Here is a 16,657-nt window from a genome sequence, read left to right as displayed (position 1 = left end):
GTCTGACATTTTAGTACTCAAGCTGTATTATTTCTAGTACTATTATCTCTGACCTTTATGTTGTTGAGGTGGTTCATGTTTTCAAAGATGCTAACAGTCCCTATTGGAAAAGGACTAAAAAAACCCATTGGAAAAGACTCCATTTGACTCTGCTTCCATGCATCTGCCTTCATTATGACTTCTGGTAGACTCTTCCCAGGAATGATTTTAATTATTCTGGCTTCTAAGAAAAGAGAGACTGGACAGACAGCAGTGCTGGATATTGGCTATTTGCAGTGCAGGAATGCTCAACAGCAGTATAAGTAAGGAAGTTGAATGGGTTATTTGTCAGTCAAATAGGGCACAGTTACTCCTGCTCACATAAAAAGATACTTTCTTATGTGTTTTATTCAATTTATGCTGTTTTGCAGCTGTGTCTTATATAATGGGAATGAATATACAATCAGATCTCTCAGGTCCTGAGGACCATAATGTAACAAACATACTGTGTAAAGAATGTGAGCACAATATTTATTTTATCTTTCTCTCTCTTTTTTTTTAATTATTTTATGGGAACTTGAAAAGGTAAATTATGATATGAGTGAAGCAAAAGGCAAACTCTACCTCAGGATGGAAGAAAGTGATTTCAATGTTACAGCTAAGCTAACTGTCACTAGAACCAGCTACACTAATGTCATTGAAGTAATACAGACAATGTCCCAGGTTGGTACCGTCAACTCAGAAGGCAAAAGACAAGCTGTGACTGGCCTATTTCTAGAGTGTGGTGTTCAGGATGCTGGCTGCCAAACAGTGAAGATAAAATACAGCTCCAGCTGCTGTGAGGTGTTTTGCCCTTGATTTCTGCAGTAGCATGAGCAAACATTCAACTGTAGGTTAGTTGAGTGTCCAATGGTATAAACTGTTGTTTGATTTTATATTTCCTTCTGTAGACAAAAGTACATATATAGCAAATAAGAAAAATAACATTACAAACTGACCAATTGCCAATTTTTATTATGCAGGTACCACACATTTCTTTTCCTACATAGATATTGTTGTTTATGCTGTCTGCTGGATTCATTCTGTAACAATGGGCCTCTTGATGTTGTAAGAATTATTCATTGAGGTAAAAGAGAGATAGAAGATGAAAATATGTAACAAGCCAGGACTGTTGTAAAGGGGATACTCTATTGTTTATGTATGTTCCATTGTGTGAGAACATGATTTACTGTAGAATTGAAGTTAAGCAGAATTTAATAGCTGCTTGTACAAAAGCAGTGGGCTTTGGGGAATTATTGTAGTAGACCTTTTATAAACACATTTCTGAGGCTCGATTCCACAGGGCTTTACAGTATCAGAGTTACACACTTAGGTTTTTAACTTTGCAGGGAATTTGGGATTTAATATGTTTCCCTTCTTTTATTTTTAGTTAAAAATTCTTCCAAGGCAGCTTGTGGTTATGATGGACTACAAAAAAGGCAACAGAACACGTATCCTGAGGCATATTGCTCTGTGGGATGGCAAGGAGATAAAGGTTGCAGGCACTTACACTGGACTCTTCCCAAAGTTGCCTGGAGGTCATCATGTTCAGGGTAGGTTTCTAAAGTCTTTTGCCAGTGTTGATAGACTATAAAATAAACTAGACCATATGAATCTCATTTCAAAATGCTTATTTAAATGGTTTCAATCCAGGCCTTTTAAGATCTTATTTACTTTAAATTCATTGTAAGTCTGGCTGTTAGAAACATCCACTTCTGAACACTATTTCTGCTTTGTGGATGTGGAATGTAAAGCTTAAATAAACTTCAGCAGTGCCAGGGAAAAGTCTGGGCAGAGTCAAAAGTCATCGACAAATTAGAATGTTATTATTTTACAACAAATTTCAGATATGTTTGGGGTTAAATGACACATCTTGCTTTATTTTTATATTTGACTTTTTATACTTCGAATATTTCATGAAAAGCAAAGGAAACCTAGGAACTAGTTTTGGACTAGATACAGTTTGTAAACAGGGAAGAGAGTTAAAGTATTGCAGCTACTTTTATTCTAGCCAAAGCACTTCTGTTTGGTTTTCTGTTTTCTTTTTCCTTTGTATGTTTTTGCAGCTTCAGAATACAATTTTATGTTTTGTTATTACTTGTCACCTATTTCTGAGGCTTTTTTCAGAAACTGTAGTGAATTCTGTTGCTCTGCTGCACTTGGTACTGCAGGGAACACTGGTCATGCTGGCTAAACCCTTATGTTGAGGCTGTGTTATCTGAAAATAGAGAAAATAATTGTAGTCAGTGTTTGAGTTGTAAGCTGTTCCTCTTGCTGTGTAAGATCGTCTCAGATTCATAAAGATTACTTTCCTGGCTGCTCTTGCTGGAAATAGTAGGTATCTTTGCAATAATCTTTGGATTACTGCAGGTAATTACTGTTTTGCTAAATAGAGGACTCTTGTTTTCCCTTAAGTTTCTTCATATTCCTCAGAAATCAGCACACTACGCTGGGGCTGTTGGATGTGTGCATGTGTGTATGAGCAAAGACCATGTTTTCTCTGGGAACCAACTGTTGCCCTGCTACCTGTGGGAGAATATGTCCTATCCCTTTATCAGAAAATCAATGGTCATGATTTGTGGTGGTGAAAACTTACTTGTTTTTTTCCCTTGTAGTGGAACTTTTCCATCCCCTCTCCATTCCTTTCCCATGGCATGCCAGGGTCAACTTACATATGAAACATTCGGCACATAGTCACCAGGATGATCTTACTGTCATCTGGAATGAGAAGGACCAGGTACAACAGCCCAGAGCAAATAAACGTCAGGAGGATTACAGCAATATCAGATGCTTCTTTTTTTTTGTTTTCTTTCTGTAAAATAGGCATTAAGCAAGGCAAGGGTATTCCAGTAGGAGGCAAACTATCTTTCTTGGATATATAAAAGGCTATGACTATGAAAGATGAGCAGGTGATTGATACTCTTGTTGAAAGCATTTTCAGGCCATGCTATATTAAATGCTATATATTAAAGTCATCATTGTTTTCTAAAAAACATAAATAGCAAAAAAAAAGAGAACTAGGAGAATTTTGGTTGATTTCCAAACGTGGTTAGACAGGGAAGCTCACTGACTTGCAACTAACTATGCTATCTTTATACGTGCATCTGAAATGGCAGCATCTTTCCTGAGTGTTACATTGTTTTCTGAATAAATGACAGATAAAAGACAGTGTGTAAAAGATGTTACTCTACGGAAACATACATTTGCCTGCAAAAAGAATTAGAATTTCTTATTTCCTTTAAAAGTGCTAAAATTCCAAAATTTACTTTAGAAGTTGTATAGAATGTATTTTTGTACTAATGCTTATATTACCACAACTATTTAAATGCCACCACTATTTAAATTGCCACAAAAATATTTTGCTCCCAGCAACGTTACAGAATTTAGCTCCTGATTCTGCAGATGTTTTTTCTTGTGCTTCAGCTTCTCAGGCTGTGTCTAACACACAGGCAGTGGAGCCTACAGGGCCTAAACATGAGACCAAATTTAAGCCTTATCAAACTTAAGCATGATTCATGATTTTAGTAAAATACAGAGAATAGTTTTACTTTCAGCTGTGTCATGTAGGGAATTCAAGTAGCAAAATGTCCTTATTTAAACATTAATGTGCCTCACTACTTCAAAAAGGACTTGGTTGCACAGGTAATTCATCTGAGGAAAAGGTGCAGAGAAATTTTACTGGGTGTGTGCTTGAGGATAGTATGTGAGAGGTGTTCCATTTCACAAGTTCCTTTTATATCTGTTGATCTGGATCAGATATCAGTGTCATCTTCTCTGAAGTTTGGAAGAGACCGTACAAACTGCAGAGCTAGTATTGCCCATCCATTTAATTACACTTTGAAGCAGCTGGAGGTCCATTCCCTGTCAGACAGAAGAGGCAGAAAGTACAACCAGCAGGTGAGATCATGAGAAAGGGTTGTGTGTGACTAGAAAGGCTTTGAAATACATTTTTGAGGTGTGCTTGCAAAGCATTTGTGGGGGAAAAGAACAACTCAACAAATCATCCTACAAAATAAAAGACTACAGAATATTTTCTTTCTGAAAATGCTCTGTGGGGGACAGGACACTCCTGTTGCTGAGGCTAAAGACTTTCTGCTCAATAATAAGTTGTGCAAACTGTGTAGTGTTCTGTTGGTTCATCTTTGGTACTCAATAGTGGTGCCACAGAGTGGTCTCTGGTTGTTTTCAGTCAACAGGGCTCAAGCATCGTATTCAGAGGAATAAGTTCTCTTGCAGTGTCATTATTCTACTGGTGTCATTAATTGCTATGCATGGTAGACCAAACAGCTTCCAGAGAAGATAACAAAAAGACTGCTGTTTCCTCAGTTGTAAAAACAGTTTTCCTGTGTTTTTGTCTAAGGCCCTGAGCTTCCAGACCACGTGGAGTTCGGTGGAGGTTTAACATTGTTCTATTGCAGTTTTAATCATGTTTCTTTTCTTCTCCACTGGGGAAAGATCATTCTGATAGACTACCCTGCAGGCTCTTCTAGTTCTAGTCTTGCTTCTCTGGACAGTCCTTCTCTTCTGGTTTCAGCTGCAGTTGACAGGGAATGGTGGGCAGCCTGCTAACATCCAGCTGACCCTGGAGGATAAATCAAAGATGGACAGCACTGCCTGGGGTGGCTGTATGATACTCTCTTCAGGTCAGGTAGGAGAATGAGTCTAAGAAGGGATGGCTGTAGCTAAATTTCTTGGTTTGAATCCCACAGAATCTGGGGTTTTTGCACTTGTTTTCGTATGAAAAACCTTCTACTTAAAGTTAGCCTTTTCTTTTCCTCTCTCAGAGGAAGAAAAACAAAACCTTTGAATAATTCTGTTTCATGTTGCCAGGTATGTTTTTATTTGGGATGCAGCTTTCCCTCAGGACAGAATCATCATCCCCTTGGATTTCTTGCTAAAAACTGTAGAAGTCTTTTATTGATATAGACCACTACAGAGTTCTCACATGGGTGTATTTTTGCCCAGAAAACACACTCATGTGGGATATACCGAACACATTTTTTTTAATATTACTAATATACATGTCTTAATTTTTCCCCCTCTTCCAGCTTCAGAGACTATTACATATGGAACACCTGCATGCGTGTGGTTCTCTAGAGCAAAGATCAGCATTGTTTAATGAATATCTAGATCTGAGCTGGGATAACAAAAAATTCAAACACAACTTAACTTTTGAGGTAAGAGAAGGCAGTTGTATCTGTTAACTCACCATTTTTAGGGAAGCTGTTTGTAATTGTGGTGGTTTAAACCCAGTCAGGTAATTCGTTCGCTCACTTCCCCCCCTTTTCTTGCCCTCCCCCTGCTCTCGGAGGGACGGAGAGGAGAATCGAAAAGAATGCAACTCCCACGGGTTGAGATAAGACCAGTTTAGTAACTAAGGTATAACACAAATCACTACTGCTACCACCAATAATAACAATGATAAAGGAAATAACAAGGGAAGAGAATACATCATCTCACCACCAGCCGACCGATAACTCGCCCCCCCAGCCCGACCAAGCTCTGACCGATACCTCCTCCAACCCTGCAGTCTCCCAGCCCTTCCGGCTAACTCCCAGTTACCTCCGGGGCATGACGTGCTGTGGTATGGAATACCCTTTGGTCAGTTTGGGTCAGGTGTCCTGTCTCTGCTTCCTCCTGGCTTCCCCTCCTCCCTGGCAGAGCATGAGGCTCACAAAGTCCTTGGCCAAAACAAAACATCTCTATCAGCTCTGTTCCCGAGCTGAAAGTCAAAACACTGCACTGCACCAGCTACCAAGAAGGAGAAAAATGACTGCTGCTGCTGAACCCAGGACAGTAATAGATAGGAACTTATTTAGTTTTTATATGTACTTTTGAGTGGATTTTAGGAAAGCATCTGTGGGGTACCACTTTCTGTGGCATACAATTGTTCCATTTTACCTTCTACATATATTTCAGTATAGGAAGAAAGGTAAATGTAGCATAAATAAGAAAGAATGAGTTCTTGCAAACTTGAGACCTAAAATTTAGAGGCCCTAAATTTGCAAAACTGTTGAGTTAATTCTGTAGGATAAGAACCAGTAACTGTGATGACTGGCCAAAACATTGTCAAGTGGAAATGTGACTTTTTGGAAATGTTAGGTTAAAACCCTGAAGCTACTAGAATAAAAAAAGCCAGCACAGGGAAGGGATGACGTTGAGAGCTGGGATGAGTGGGCATAGAGGAGTCTTTTAAGATTCTTTTGTCATGTTCTAACTTTGTTTTCTTGGTTCATTGCAGAGAAATCAGTTCTTGTATCCTAATAAGTTTCAGTTAGAAGCTGTTCTGGAGAATATATTCCTGACCTCATGCACCAAACAGAAGATTCTGGGTAAAGTGGAAACAAACTACTTGTCTAGCCTGGACTATGATATGAGCTTTGAGTTCTGTGACCTTACACATGTAAGTCTCACGTAAACTCACTGAACGTACTTCACTTTAAATGTAATTACTCATTTGAGAGTCCGTTTTCCTCAGCTGTAACTTTATATGAAAATTGCCATACTTCTGTAACTTAACAAACCATAAATAGAAAGTATCTTTTGATGGCCTGAGGCAGAAAGATTCTGATTGCCACTGTAGTATATTCTTTAGGTCCTGTTACAATTCCCACTCTAAATATTCCCACTTCCTCCATGTTCTTTCTTTCTCCTTCCTCTCTCAAAGGTCTTTTAATTTCATATTTCTGAAGAATATCAAAACTGGCTCTAAAAAAGGAAACTAGAGCAGAGTAAAAGTGCTTTCCTTCCCCTGTAGGTAAAAGGTTACTGTTTTTTATGGCTGCTCTGCTGGCAGTGATGGATTTTTGAACCTTAGTGTAACCTTGTAGCTGTCATTTATTTTTATATTGCACACATAAACCAAAGACACACCTGTGGTCTTCCTTAGGTGCACATTGAACCCCAGATTTGTGAGAAATAATCACAGCAAACACAAAACTTGGACTTTGTAATGAATGTGGTCTCTTTTCAGTTCCCAGATGCTGAAATGCATCCCAGTTTTTTCCTCATTCACTATCAATCAGAGAAGGTCACAGTCTGTTAGCAATAGGTATCAGCAGACAGTGAAAGCTTTTTCCAGAACTCTGTTAGAGCTTGTTTATAATGCCAAATATGTGTATGCATTTCACTGCAAAAGCCTCTGTGTTCTTATGGATCCTTCCCTTCAAAGGCACGCAGCAAAATGTCAGCTAGAGTAGCTGAGAAGCATAAGACAAAAAAAAACCAATAAACGTGTTTTAATGAAAGATAGTTATAGCTGTTCATCTTGTCCTAGGCTGTAATCACTGACCATGTTTTGTTACACCACGGAAACTGAAGGGGTACTGAAGTAAGACAATGCTGAGTGAGGAGGAAGACGTGCTGGTTTCTGAAAGGACAAGTCTTGTTCATCACTTCACTGTTTGAATGCTGACATTGTACAGCTTCTTACTATTCTATGCAGAGCCCATTTCTTTGGAAGAAGTAAGCTTTAACACTTTTTTTTGTTTGTACCTAGGTAATTGCTTTCTCTGGAAAGCACCAGCTCAACAAAGATGACATCATTTTGCAGTCAGAGAGCAGGTTCCACCTTGCTGATCATGGGAGAGATGAGGGGTTGATTGGAATATCCTTAAAAAATCAGAGTACAGCTGATGTGAAGAACTATTCTTTGGAAATTGAAGTGAGTTTTTATTTTAGTATAGTGCCACTGGGATTTGAGTTTTGTTTTTTTTAAAGGCCTACTGCCACCTAGCATCCAAACTGATCAGGTGCAGGCAGTGACTGTAAAACAGCAGACAAGTACAGGCAACATAAAATACTCCTGGTTTCTTTAGTTCTGGTGTCAAAGGATCAGTTATGCAATGTGCATGCAGTACGATCAAGAGAGAAGGGAAAGCACCAGCATTAATTATCTGCAGAGCTCAGTGACAAATACAGTAAGTGTTATCAACTGGAGTATATAAGGTATATAAAAGTTTTAAGAGGCTGTGTGTTATTATAGCATGACTGACTCGTTTGATAAGGCACTAAGCATCATTTGCCAGAAAAAAGAACTGGCCTTAAGAAAGGCACAGAACAACTAATATGATGCTCATCCTGAGGCAAATCTCTTCCTTTTTCTCTCCCCTATATTTTGTATTTGCCTTCAATTTGCTGTGTAGTGAATAAGGTGGAGAAGCTGATGATGGCAGCAGAGTGAAGCAGAAGAGTAATGTGGTCAGCTGCATCCAAACTCTTCATTAGAAGGAATGTAGGCAGTTAGTCATAATTAACTGAGACAATAGGCCATCCCTTAACAAAATGATAATGATTTAATCAGTAGCAGGCTAAGACAAATAATCAGTTATTTTTCCCTCTCTGTTTAGAAAGGAGATGAAAGAAGTATAAGCCGCTCTGATTGGGCTTTCTGTATTCTGTTTTAGATTAAATGGTCCACATTAGGGAGTTGACTGTTACAGTATGTTTCTTTCATTGTACCATTAAAATATTGTCCACAAGTCTTGTGGGGTCTGGTCATTCAGCTCTTGAGCCCATCATCCTAATACTTGTGTCTTACTTGAGAGTATAACTCCTGTTTGTTTCCTGTTGGGAAATACTTCCCTCACCACTTACCCATCTGTGGGCAGCATTGATACTTGAGCATCATCCCTGAACATGCATTAATTCTGTGTGGTGGCTTTGAATACATGTTTTTCCTTTATGGCTACAGTTAAGAGCCTTTGAAGATATTTGGCTAGGCCTGACAGGAACTGCTGCTTCCTCATCTGTGCAGAGTCAAATCCTGGTGGAGGGGATTGTTGATCAGAAAGAGAAAGTAAAAATAGCTGCTTCTAAAGGAAAGGAATGTTTCCAGTGCTACGTGGGGTATTTGAAAGGTACGTACATTCATGGATGATACTTTTAGTCATAAGATTTAGTTTTAGGCAGGTAGTTGTTCTTGATCCTTATGGGTCTGTTTCAACTTGAGATATTCTGTGATTCACAGCTCTCACTAGTGTGAAGAAGCAGGAAGAAAGGCTGTGTCTCTCTAGCACCAAGCTAGCTCAGTTTTATGACAATTCAGTCTGTGGTCTATCAGATATAGAAAAGCTGAAGCTTCAGAGCAGTTATACAAGGGTCAGTTTGGGAAACATTTTTATGACTGTTAGCCAGGGAAGGATTGTAATTGATGGTGATCAAATATAGGATTAATTTCTTCTTGATTTAGCCATCTTACAGTTGTGCATCATTTAAGATAATCATTGCATTCCAGTTTCAATGAAAGGACAAAGGAAGGCACCTCCAGAGGCATGCAACAGGGTGCGTGCAGTCACCCTCTGCAGCTGACTCTCAGCAGCAGTCAGTTTTGACTGACAACAGAGAGGAAACAGGGCTATTGGCTCAGACTGTGCCTAAGTGTAGATGAGTAAAGTTAGACCTACTGCAAGTGCTTTCTGTTGTGACTTATCCACTTTTCAAGTACATTAGATCTATGTGCAAACCAGTCAATATGGTGGTATAACAGTTGTCTTGAACTTATGTTGCTAACAGTCCCAGTCCTAGTTTCAGTTACGGATTTGCCCTTCCCCACTTCTGCAGTAGAATTTCTCTCAGGTGTATGGCCTCACTTGTAAGTGCTGTGATGAATTTGAGATTAATACCATTAGTCTGTGAATCACTGAAGTAGAAATTTTGTAGAAATTATTCAAGTCGAGTCTCCCAACCCAGATTCTGTGTGTGCTTTGCCAAACACTTCTGTTTATGCTCATCAGTACTTGGGCAGAAAGAACTTCTGTGTGTGATGGGTGGATAAGTGACTGGCACACTTTCATTTTATGGTCTGAGCTATTCTGAAACATCGTCAACAAGGGACAGTGTAAGACTGAAGTAGAAAAAAGCCTGTAAATCACTCTGACTGAGAGAACTGTTTGTATTTATTTAGATTATATTTATCCAGTGCTGTATTTGGAGTGGCAAATCTGTCTTTGTAAATCATTCACAAACCCCTCAGAAGAGAAAAATCCAATGTTGACAATTTTTCCTGTTTATCTCCTCTTGGGTTTTTTTTTCCCATAAACACGTAACACTCTCAGACACTGATTGATCACCTAAGTAATTACAAAGCTGCCTTTGAAACAGTATCTGTCAGTGTTGTTCCTGTGAATTAAGCTCTTGCTTTTCATTCTCTAAGGGGATTTAGAAGAAGGAATGGAAGTCAGTGCTTGTACTGATGGGCAACAGATGGCTACTGTTAATACCTATCTCAACATTAACGGTGAAAGGCAAGAAAACATGGGACAAATGACTCTAGCAGCTGTTAATGGAAGCTTGAGTTTTCTGGCTCATGGTTGTGGGGATCCAGTTCTTAAGACTGAGGTGAGACCCTTCAACAGCAGTTTACTGCAGTGTGGTTTGTCCAGAATATTGTTTCATCTTTTCACTTTGATGGCGCATCATCCAGGTAGGCTTCAGGTATGAGTTTCAGTGAGTAACCAGGCAGGTAGGGGAATTATGCAATTTTTAAGCTCATAGTAACATTATTTTTCACTTTGGTGTGAAAATATACCATGGTGAGAATTAAAAAGTTCAGCCATACCTAGAAAGCACAGAAAATATGGGACCCTCTCCTAAAGGGTGTATCTATCCTTTGAAGAGGGTAAGTAAGTAAAGCAAGAGCAGTAGTAATGTGCCAGGGCTGCTCAGCATAGAATCATAGAATAGTTAGGGTTGGAAAGGACCTTAAGATCATCTATTTTCAACTCCCCTGCCATGGGCAGGGACACCTCCCACTAAACCATGCCACACAGGGCTCTGTCCAACCTGGCCTTGAACACTGCTGGGGATGGAGCATTCACAACCTCCCTGGGCAACCCATTCCAGTGCCTCACCACCCTTAAAGAACTTCTTCCTTATATCTAACCTGAACTTCTGCTGTTTAAGTTTTAACCCGTTACCCCTTGTCCTGTTACTTACAGTCCCTAACGAAGAGTCCTTCCCCAGCATCCTTATAGCCCTGCTTCAGCATGTTGGTTATAAAACTAAGATTACAATTCCTGAATGTGCTTTTACTCCTAATAGGGTTTCACATACTCTGCTTGGAGGAGGCTTTTTGGCTTTTCATCCTTACACTCTTCTGTTCCCATTTCTAACCCATTGTAACCAGAAGCTGTTTCCCCTGAGAAATGGAAGGCCAATGTGGATCTTTGCTGACATTTAAACTAGTACAAACTTTGACTTGGACTCAGCACAAGCAATTCTAAATCATAAATTCAAGGGTTTTATTCATATTTTCACAGTACAAACTTAATGAAATTGGGAGCCTTCTGAAAGCCAAACTGGTGGAGAAGATAAAGAAGATTGAGGGATACATGTGGAGATTCAGGAGCTCAGTAAGTGTCTGTACATCATCTGGGAAAGCACCATGAAATGTCCCTGCAGTATTATTAAAAATGATGCTACTTGCAGTTGTTTTGTTTTGCTTAAACATTTAAATGGTCCCTCCTGTGCAATTCACACATAGACTGAAAGTGTTTTTCATGCTAAAGATCCTGTATCTCTGCGCCACCACCATGGGCTTCAGAATTGCCTTGGAATGAAGTCAAAACTTTGCTTGTGATCACAATGTAATGTGATATTTCTTCTTTTTTAGGTGCAGCAAGTTGATTTGCTGTCAGAAACAGCTGGCTGGCCCTCCATAGCCTTGCAAAAGGTAGCAGGATTACTCCACAGTGTGGGTAGAGCTGTCGCCCAGGTGTGGAAGCAAAGTGGAATTGGGCATATACTGAGAAGCAAACTCCCACTTTACCTGGATAAAATTCAAGACATTGTCCAGCAAATGCAGAATGAATTGCAAAGTAAGCAAAACAATGCAAAGCAAGGAGAGTAAGGACAATGTCAATGCAGGGCAAAACAAACTTGAGTATAAAAGATGCTGAACAGCACAAATGTTTCTATTTTGATCTAACAAAAAGTGCCAACCTTGGCTTTTAGTTTACAGAGTGGGAGCCTTGATGCAATAAGCTGTAAGTAAGCTCACTGTGAGCACTGTTGTAATGAAATAATTAAAAAAGCATTCTCTTGGACACAGGAGTCTGGATCAGTCAAATGAGAACAGAGCCCTGATTCCTAATCTGAAGCCTTTCTGCTAACAGTTCCCTGCAAGCATTTCCTCCTAAAGGGCAGCTCATACCCATCCTTCAGTTTTGGATGCTTGTACTAATCTGATTTCACTTGAACTGTTTTTTCTAAGTCTATCCAGCAGCCGCTAATTCACTGTTGGGCTGGTCTATAGCCTGACACTTCCCACTATGAAGAAATACGGTCAGCTGTAATGGGCAGAGAGAACCCTCAGTTCTCACAAGATTAAAACCTCACTCCACTTACCTCTAGATGCTTTCCACTCCAAAGTGAGATTTAGCTGATACACCATATGTGGAAGCAGTTGTGACCAAACTGCTCAGTTTTTCCTCCAGCAGATGCAGGTTGATCTGTATGATTCTGATGGCGGCATATTGCAAAGCATGCGTTACATTTATTTTGGAAAGCAGCAGTGTATTTGTAGGGCGTATGAGTGGATTAGGGTTACAGCTAAATGCGTGTTTCAGGGCGTTTTTTAACACTGTGTCCACACACACAGCTGTGAGAGGTGCCTGCCATGAAACCCAAGCTGCCTGTGCCATTCTTCTGTGTCCCTACTTCACCATGCCGGAAGCTGTGGGGAAAGAAACACACTCTGAAACAAACAGCTCCTTTGTAACATACTCCCTAAGTAATGCTTCATCATCTCATGCTTTTGCTACAGACCCACTAGCAACTTTGAAGGATGCCTACTACGATGTAACCTTGAAACCACTGGATGAAGTTTGGCAAGAGAAGACAGAGGAGTACATGAAGAAAATCCAGGCTTTTTTACCCAAGATAGTAAAAGATGTGTGGCTAATGGAACCAATTCAGGTGGCACTGAAGGCTGTGAAAGCGGGCTTGGACATGGTTGGTACAAGTCAGTTCTCCATTTTTAATGGCTTGAAAGACAAGGCCTACAAATTCAGGTCTCAGCTTTGAATTTTGGGTATACTCAAATAGTTACATGTTTTCGTTTATAGAGATAGTGTGGTTATCATGCTACATAATAGGCTTGTGCTTGTTCCTGAAATACAGTGTGGTTATCTTGCTACACAACAGGCTTGTGCTTGTTCCTGAAATACTTGTCCTGCTTTGAAAGCAGTACTTTTCCAGCTAGAGGAGAGGGTGTTGTATTAGTTTTGGTTGAAATCACAGCACTGGTAATCTTTCATGCATGTAGCTTTTGCTGTTCTACCATAAAAGGAAGGGACTGCGATTCCAACAAGTAATGTACAAAAAGTTTGGGCTCGTCTAGTTGAAGAGCATGAAGGGTATATCATGACAGCAGTTTATATTAACAAAGATACAAACCCGCTACTGAAGCACATTAACTTAATGAAGTATTGGTATACTTTAAATAATGTTATTTTAGGAAATTTTTATTTCTGCCCATTATTTGTTGCAGTAATGACTAGTATCTGTCCTCTGGATATTAACCTCTAAATGACAATATGCCAGGCAGGTGACAAATGCAAGAGAGACTAAATTGCTATTTCACTGACCACTGATTTAAAACTTATTGTCCAGTACTGACCCTGCCCTGAAGCCGGTTTTGTAATCTCCCTTTCTGGCTCTCCAATAGACTACACAGCAGATGCTCAGGTGGGCAGAGGCCCTGTTTTCTAGAGCTGTGAGCAAGATCCGGAAGCCCTTACTCAACCTGTACAGTTTCTCAGCCAGGTAAGTGGTGGTTTTGCAGGATCCCTGCTGCTGGGTACCACTGTAAATGGCTGTGTGCACAGGTGGTCTTCATAGCAGTGTGTATGCTGGGGGCTGGGGACTACCTGGCTCTTCTTTGGGCATACGGCATCACACCATAATGTGTTTTTTTGTTGGCTACCAGGATGGGCTGTACTTCAGAAGAAGTGACTCAGCAGTAAACAGAATGGCAGTAGCTATGATAACTGCCTTATCTGGCACGGTGTATCTTTGGTTTTGCCATTGTAACCAGACTGCAGTTCTTACGAATATTTCACTTCCACATTTCTAATAATAAGGCAACTGCATTTCATCAGCTTAGCAGCTAAGAGCATACACTGTTTTGTTTGTATTCTGCAGGAACTGTTCAGTGGCAGTAAAACTGCCAGTACTTCCTAAAGCTGGATCTCTGGATCTGGGAAATATCACTCATTATCTCATTGAAGAAAAGCTAATGAGGCCTCTCCAAGACCTCTACAATATCAACATAGTTGCAGAGTATTATAGATTCAAACGGAGGATGCTGGAGAGTCCCTTCGAATGTAAGCCCTTTCAAAGTGCTGCTTTGGTTTGTACTTGAATATATGTCCATTTAGTTCCAAATCCTACAAAACATATTTGGAATAGCAGTTTATATAGACATGGCTGCTAATTATTACTTTTCCTATGAACTTGATATATAGACTTTCTTGTAAACCAGTAATTGTACACGTAACAGCAACTCTGGGTAAAGCCGACATGCGGTAAACACTCCTTTACTTAATATTCATGCTAATTTTGCAACTCTACACTTCTTCCTCTTGAGACCAGCAGTTAGCAGGTGGCATTTATCTGCCTTATCAATATCCTCTTGTGAGTTGACATGGTTCAGTGCCTGCCATACCTGCTGGCCCTGGGTCTTGCCGTGGAGGCTGTGTCCAGACTTGACATCACTTCTGTTGGCTCTAGTATGAAAAAGCTCAGCTCTACCAAAACTTGAGAGACAGCATTACCTGAAAAAGCATTGCTAAATGCTGAAAGACTGCATTAACAGTCCCAGCTGTCCCTTAGATAATGGCTTTTCCAGAAAGAGCCACTTCTATTGGCTTCCTTCCAGCAGGCAGACTCAATGGAGGGCACTCAAAATAGGTTCTAGTGACCACATCATCTGAGTGATATACCAGCTGGCTTTCCTGGGCTGCTACTCTGGTGCTCTGGTTGGGTACTTGTTTTGAGACAGTTAAAATAGTCTTGCTGTTTTCTGCATAGGAATGTATACTGTGTATGGGGAGGGGAACAGGGACAGACTCACAAATAGAGCTATCAAGTAACATGACTGTAGATCAAGATGAGCTTTGAATCCTAATTCATGTTTCTCAAAGCTTTAGGACACTTGAGTGGATCTATAATGAAAAAGAAGTTATTAGATTGGTTCCTTTCAGGAGAAATTTTTGTTGCAGAGTAACTTGTAACTAATGAAAAAGTAATAATAGCTTGAGAAATTATCTTAAGAGATGGCCAGCCAGAAGCTCTTTGTGTTGGAGTATGCAGGTAGTAGCACAGTACTTACAGTTCTGTGGAAAATTCACTGATGCTGCTTCTGAAATGTCGTTCTCTAGATCATGCTATGTTAATGGGGACCAAGCATCTTATGACTTTTGATGGCAAAATTTATGATTTGGCATCAAAGTGCAGTGTACTTCTTGCAAAGGATTTTGCTCACAATACATTCACTGTAATACTAAATGAGGAAACTGGTAACTCAAGATCCCTGTATGTGGAGATGAACCAGACCGTGATCAGCATCTCCCCAAGACTGAAGGTAGGAGGAGGAAGTCAAACATTCTAGACCAGAGATTATCATAAACCAACCAACAAAAATAAAGTCTTCAAAATATTAATGCTCAAGACACAGATCAGAGCAGCTGGCAGATGTAAGTGCTAGAAAGCAACCGCTTTTTAATCAGGAAATAATTCCCCTGAACAAAACCAGTTTTAACTCCAGGGTTGCCTCTTTGCTTTCTGGGTACTTAAATAAGAGAGGATCACTGAACTTTTCAGCTTTCTTCTTACTTCATCGACAGTTACAAAGGGCTGGAGAGCAGACTGGGCCCCAGCTTCAGTGTACCTGGCAGGAGTTGTGCTTTCCTACTCTTGAAAAGTTTAACTCAACCCCATTCTTATTCCCCAGCTCTGGGCTGAGCAAAGCTGACCCCACCCCACCTGCAAAACCAGGCTGAGCTTGCCAGGCACTGACCCTGCCCTGTGATGAACTGGAAATTGTGTTTTCATGTTGAAACAGGTATCCAAGACATACAACTTCTCCTTTATGGAAGAAAACTGCCAAGCACTGGATCAGTCCCTTGAAAAGAATACCATTAATTCAAGGAGAGAAAGCAATAAAATAGAAGTGTCCAATCAGAAAGGAGTTTCTGTCTCTTGTGACTTCCAGTATGATCTCTGCACTGTCACTCTGGCTGGCTGGCATCATGGTGAGTATCAATCCCAGAGCTTTGCCAGTGTTAGTCATTTTTTTTTTTTTTCTCTCTGAACATCACCACCTTTAGTACCAGCACATGGGTTGTCTTTCACTTCTTTTTCCCCCTCCTTGTGTATATACACCCTGGAAATGGCCCTAAGCATTCCCAGTTATTATCAAGTAAAGCACAGCATGTATCATGCCACTAAGAACAGAAAGTGCTCACTAAAGCAGACAGAAATAGGGGGAAGATGGAATGCAGCCAGCGCAGGCCCAGGCCCTGTCTGAGAATCAAACATGCAAGAGCATGAAAGAGGGAGGTTTTCAGTATACTTGGAATACATTTCTATCCCATTGCCTCGCACTATTCTAGAACTCAGACCCCTGAGATTAGCAGAG

At 40.2% G+C, this 16,657-nt stretch overlaps 1 protein-coding gene across 1 annotated transcript in view; it reads left to right on the top strand.

Annotated features, from left to right (window-relative positions):
- LOC134160128 (uncharacterized) overlaps nucleotides 1–16,657 on the top strand; it is a 95,027-nt gene that overhangs the window by 71,806 nt on the left and 6,564 nt on the right. The window contains exons 52-68 of the mRNA XM_062611803.1: nucleotides 565–702; nucleotides 1,409–1,571; nucleotides 2,634–2,755; nucleotides 3,775–3,915; nucleotides 4,553–4,666; nucleotides 5,067–5,195; nucleotides 6,260–6,421; nucleotides 7,517–7,681; nucleotides 8,711–8,876; nucleotides 10,172–10,356; nucleotides 11,277–11,369; nucleotides 11,630–11,834; nucleotides 12,782–12,969; nucleotides 13,685–13,782; nucleotides 14,161–14,342; nucleotides 15,399–15,601; nucleotides 16,082–16,271. Coding sequence (XP_062467787.1) covers nucleotides 565–702; nucleotides 1,409–1,571; nucleotides 2,634–2,755; nucleotides 3,775–3,915; nucleotides 4,553–4,666; nucleotides 5,067–5,195; nucleotides 6,260–6,421; nucleotides 7,517–7,681; nucleotides 8,711–8,876; nucleotides 10,172–10,356; nucleotides 11,277–11,369; nucleotides 11,630–11,834; nucleotides 12,782–12,969; nucleotides 13,685–13,782; nucleotides 14,161–14,342; nucleotides 15,399–15,601; nucleotides 16,082–16,271 — 2,644 coding nt within the window. The remainder of the gene's footprint in view (nucleotides 1–564; nucleotides 703–1,408; nucleotides 1,572–2,633; nucleotides 2,756–3,774; nucleotides 3,916–4,552; nucleotides 4,667–5,066; nucleotides 5,196–6,259; nucleotides 6,422–7,516; nucleotides 7,682–8,710; nucleotides 8,877–10,171; nucleotides 10,357–11,276; nucleotides 11,370–11,629; nucleotides 11,835–12,781; nucleotides 12,970–13,684; nucleotides 13,783–14,160; nucleotides 14,343–15,398; nucleotides 15,602–16,081; nucleotides 16,272–16,657) is intronic.

The sequence above is a fragment of the Pezoporus occidentalis genome, unplaced genomic scaffold, assembly GCF_034315485.1.
Source record: "Pezoporus occidentalis ecotype Australia unplaced genomic scaffold, CSIRO_AGI_Poc_V1 ctg158, whole genome shotgun sequence".
In the NCBI taxonomy this organism is placed as follows: domain Eukaryota; kingdom Metazoa; phylum Chordata; class Aves; order Psittaciformes; family Psittacidae; genus Pezoporus; species Pezoporus occidentalis.
The sequence above is the reverse complement of the archived record's forward strand: the minus strand, read 5'-3'. Positions and strand labels throughout refer to the sequence as shown.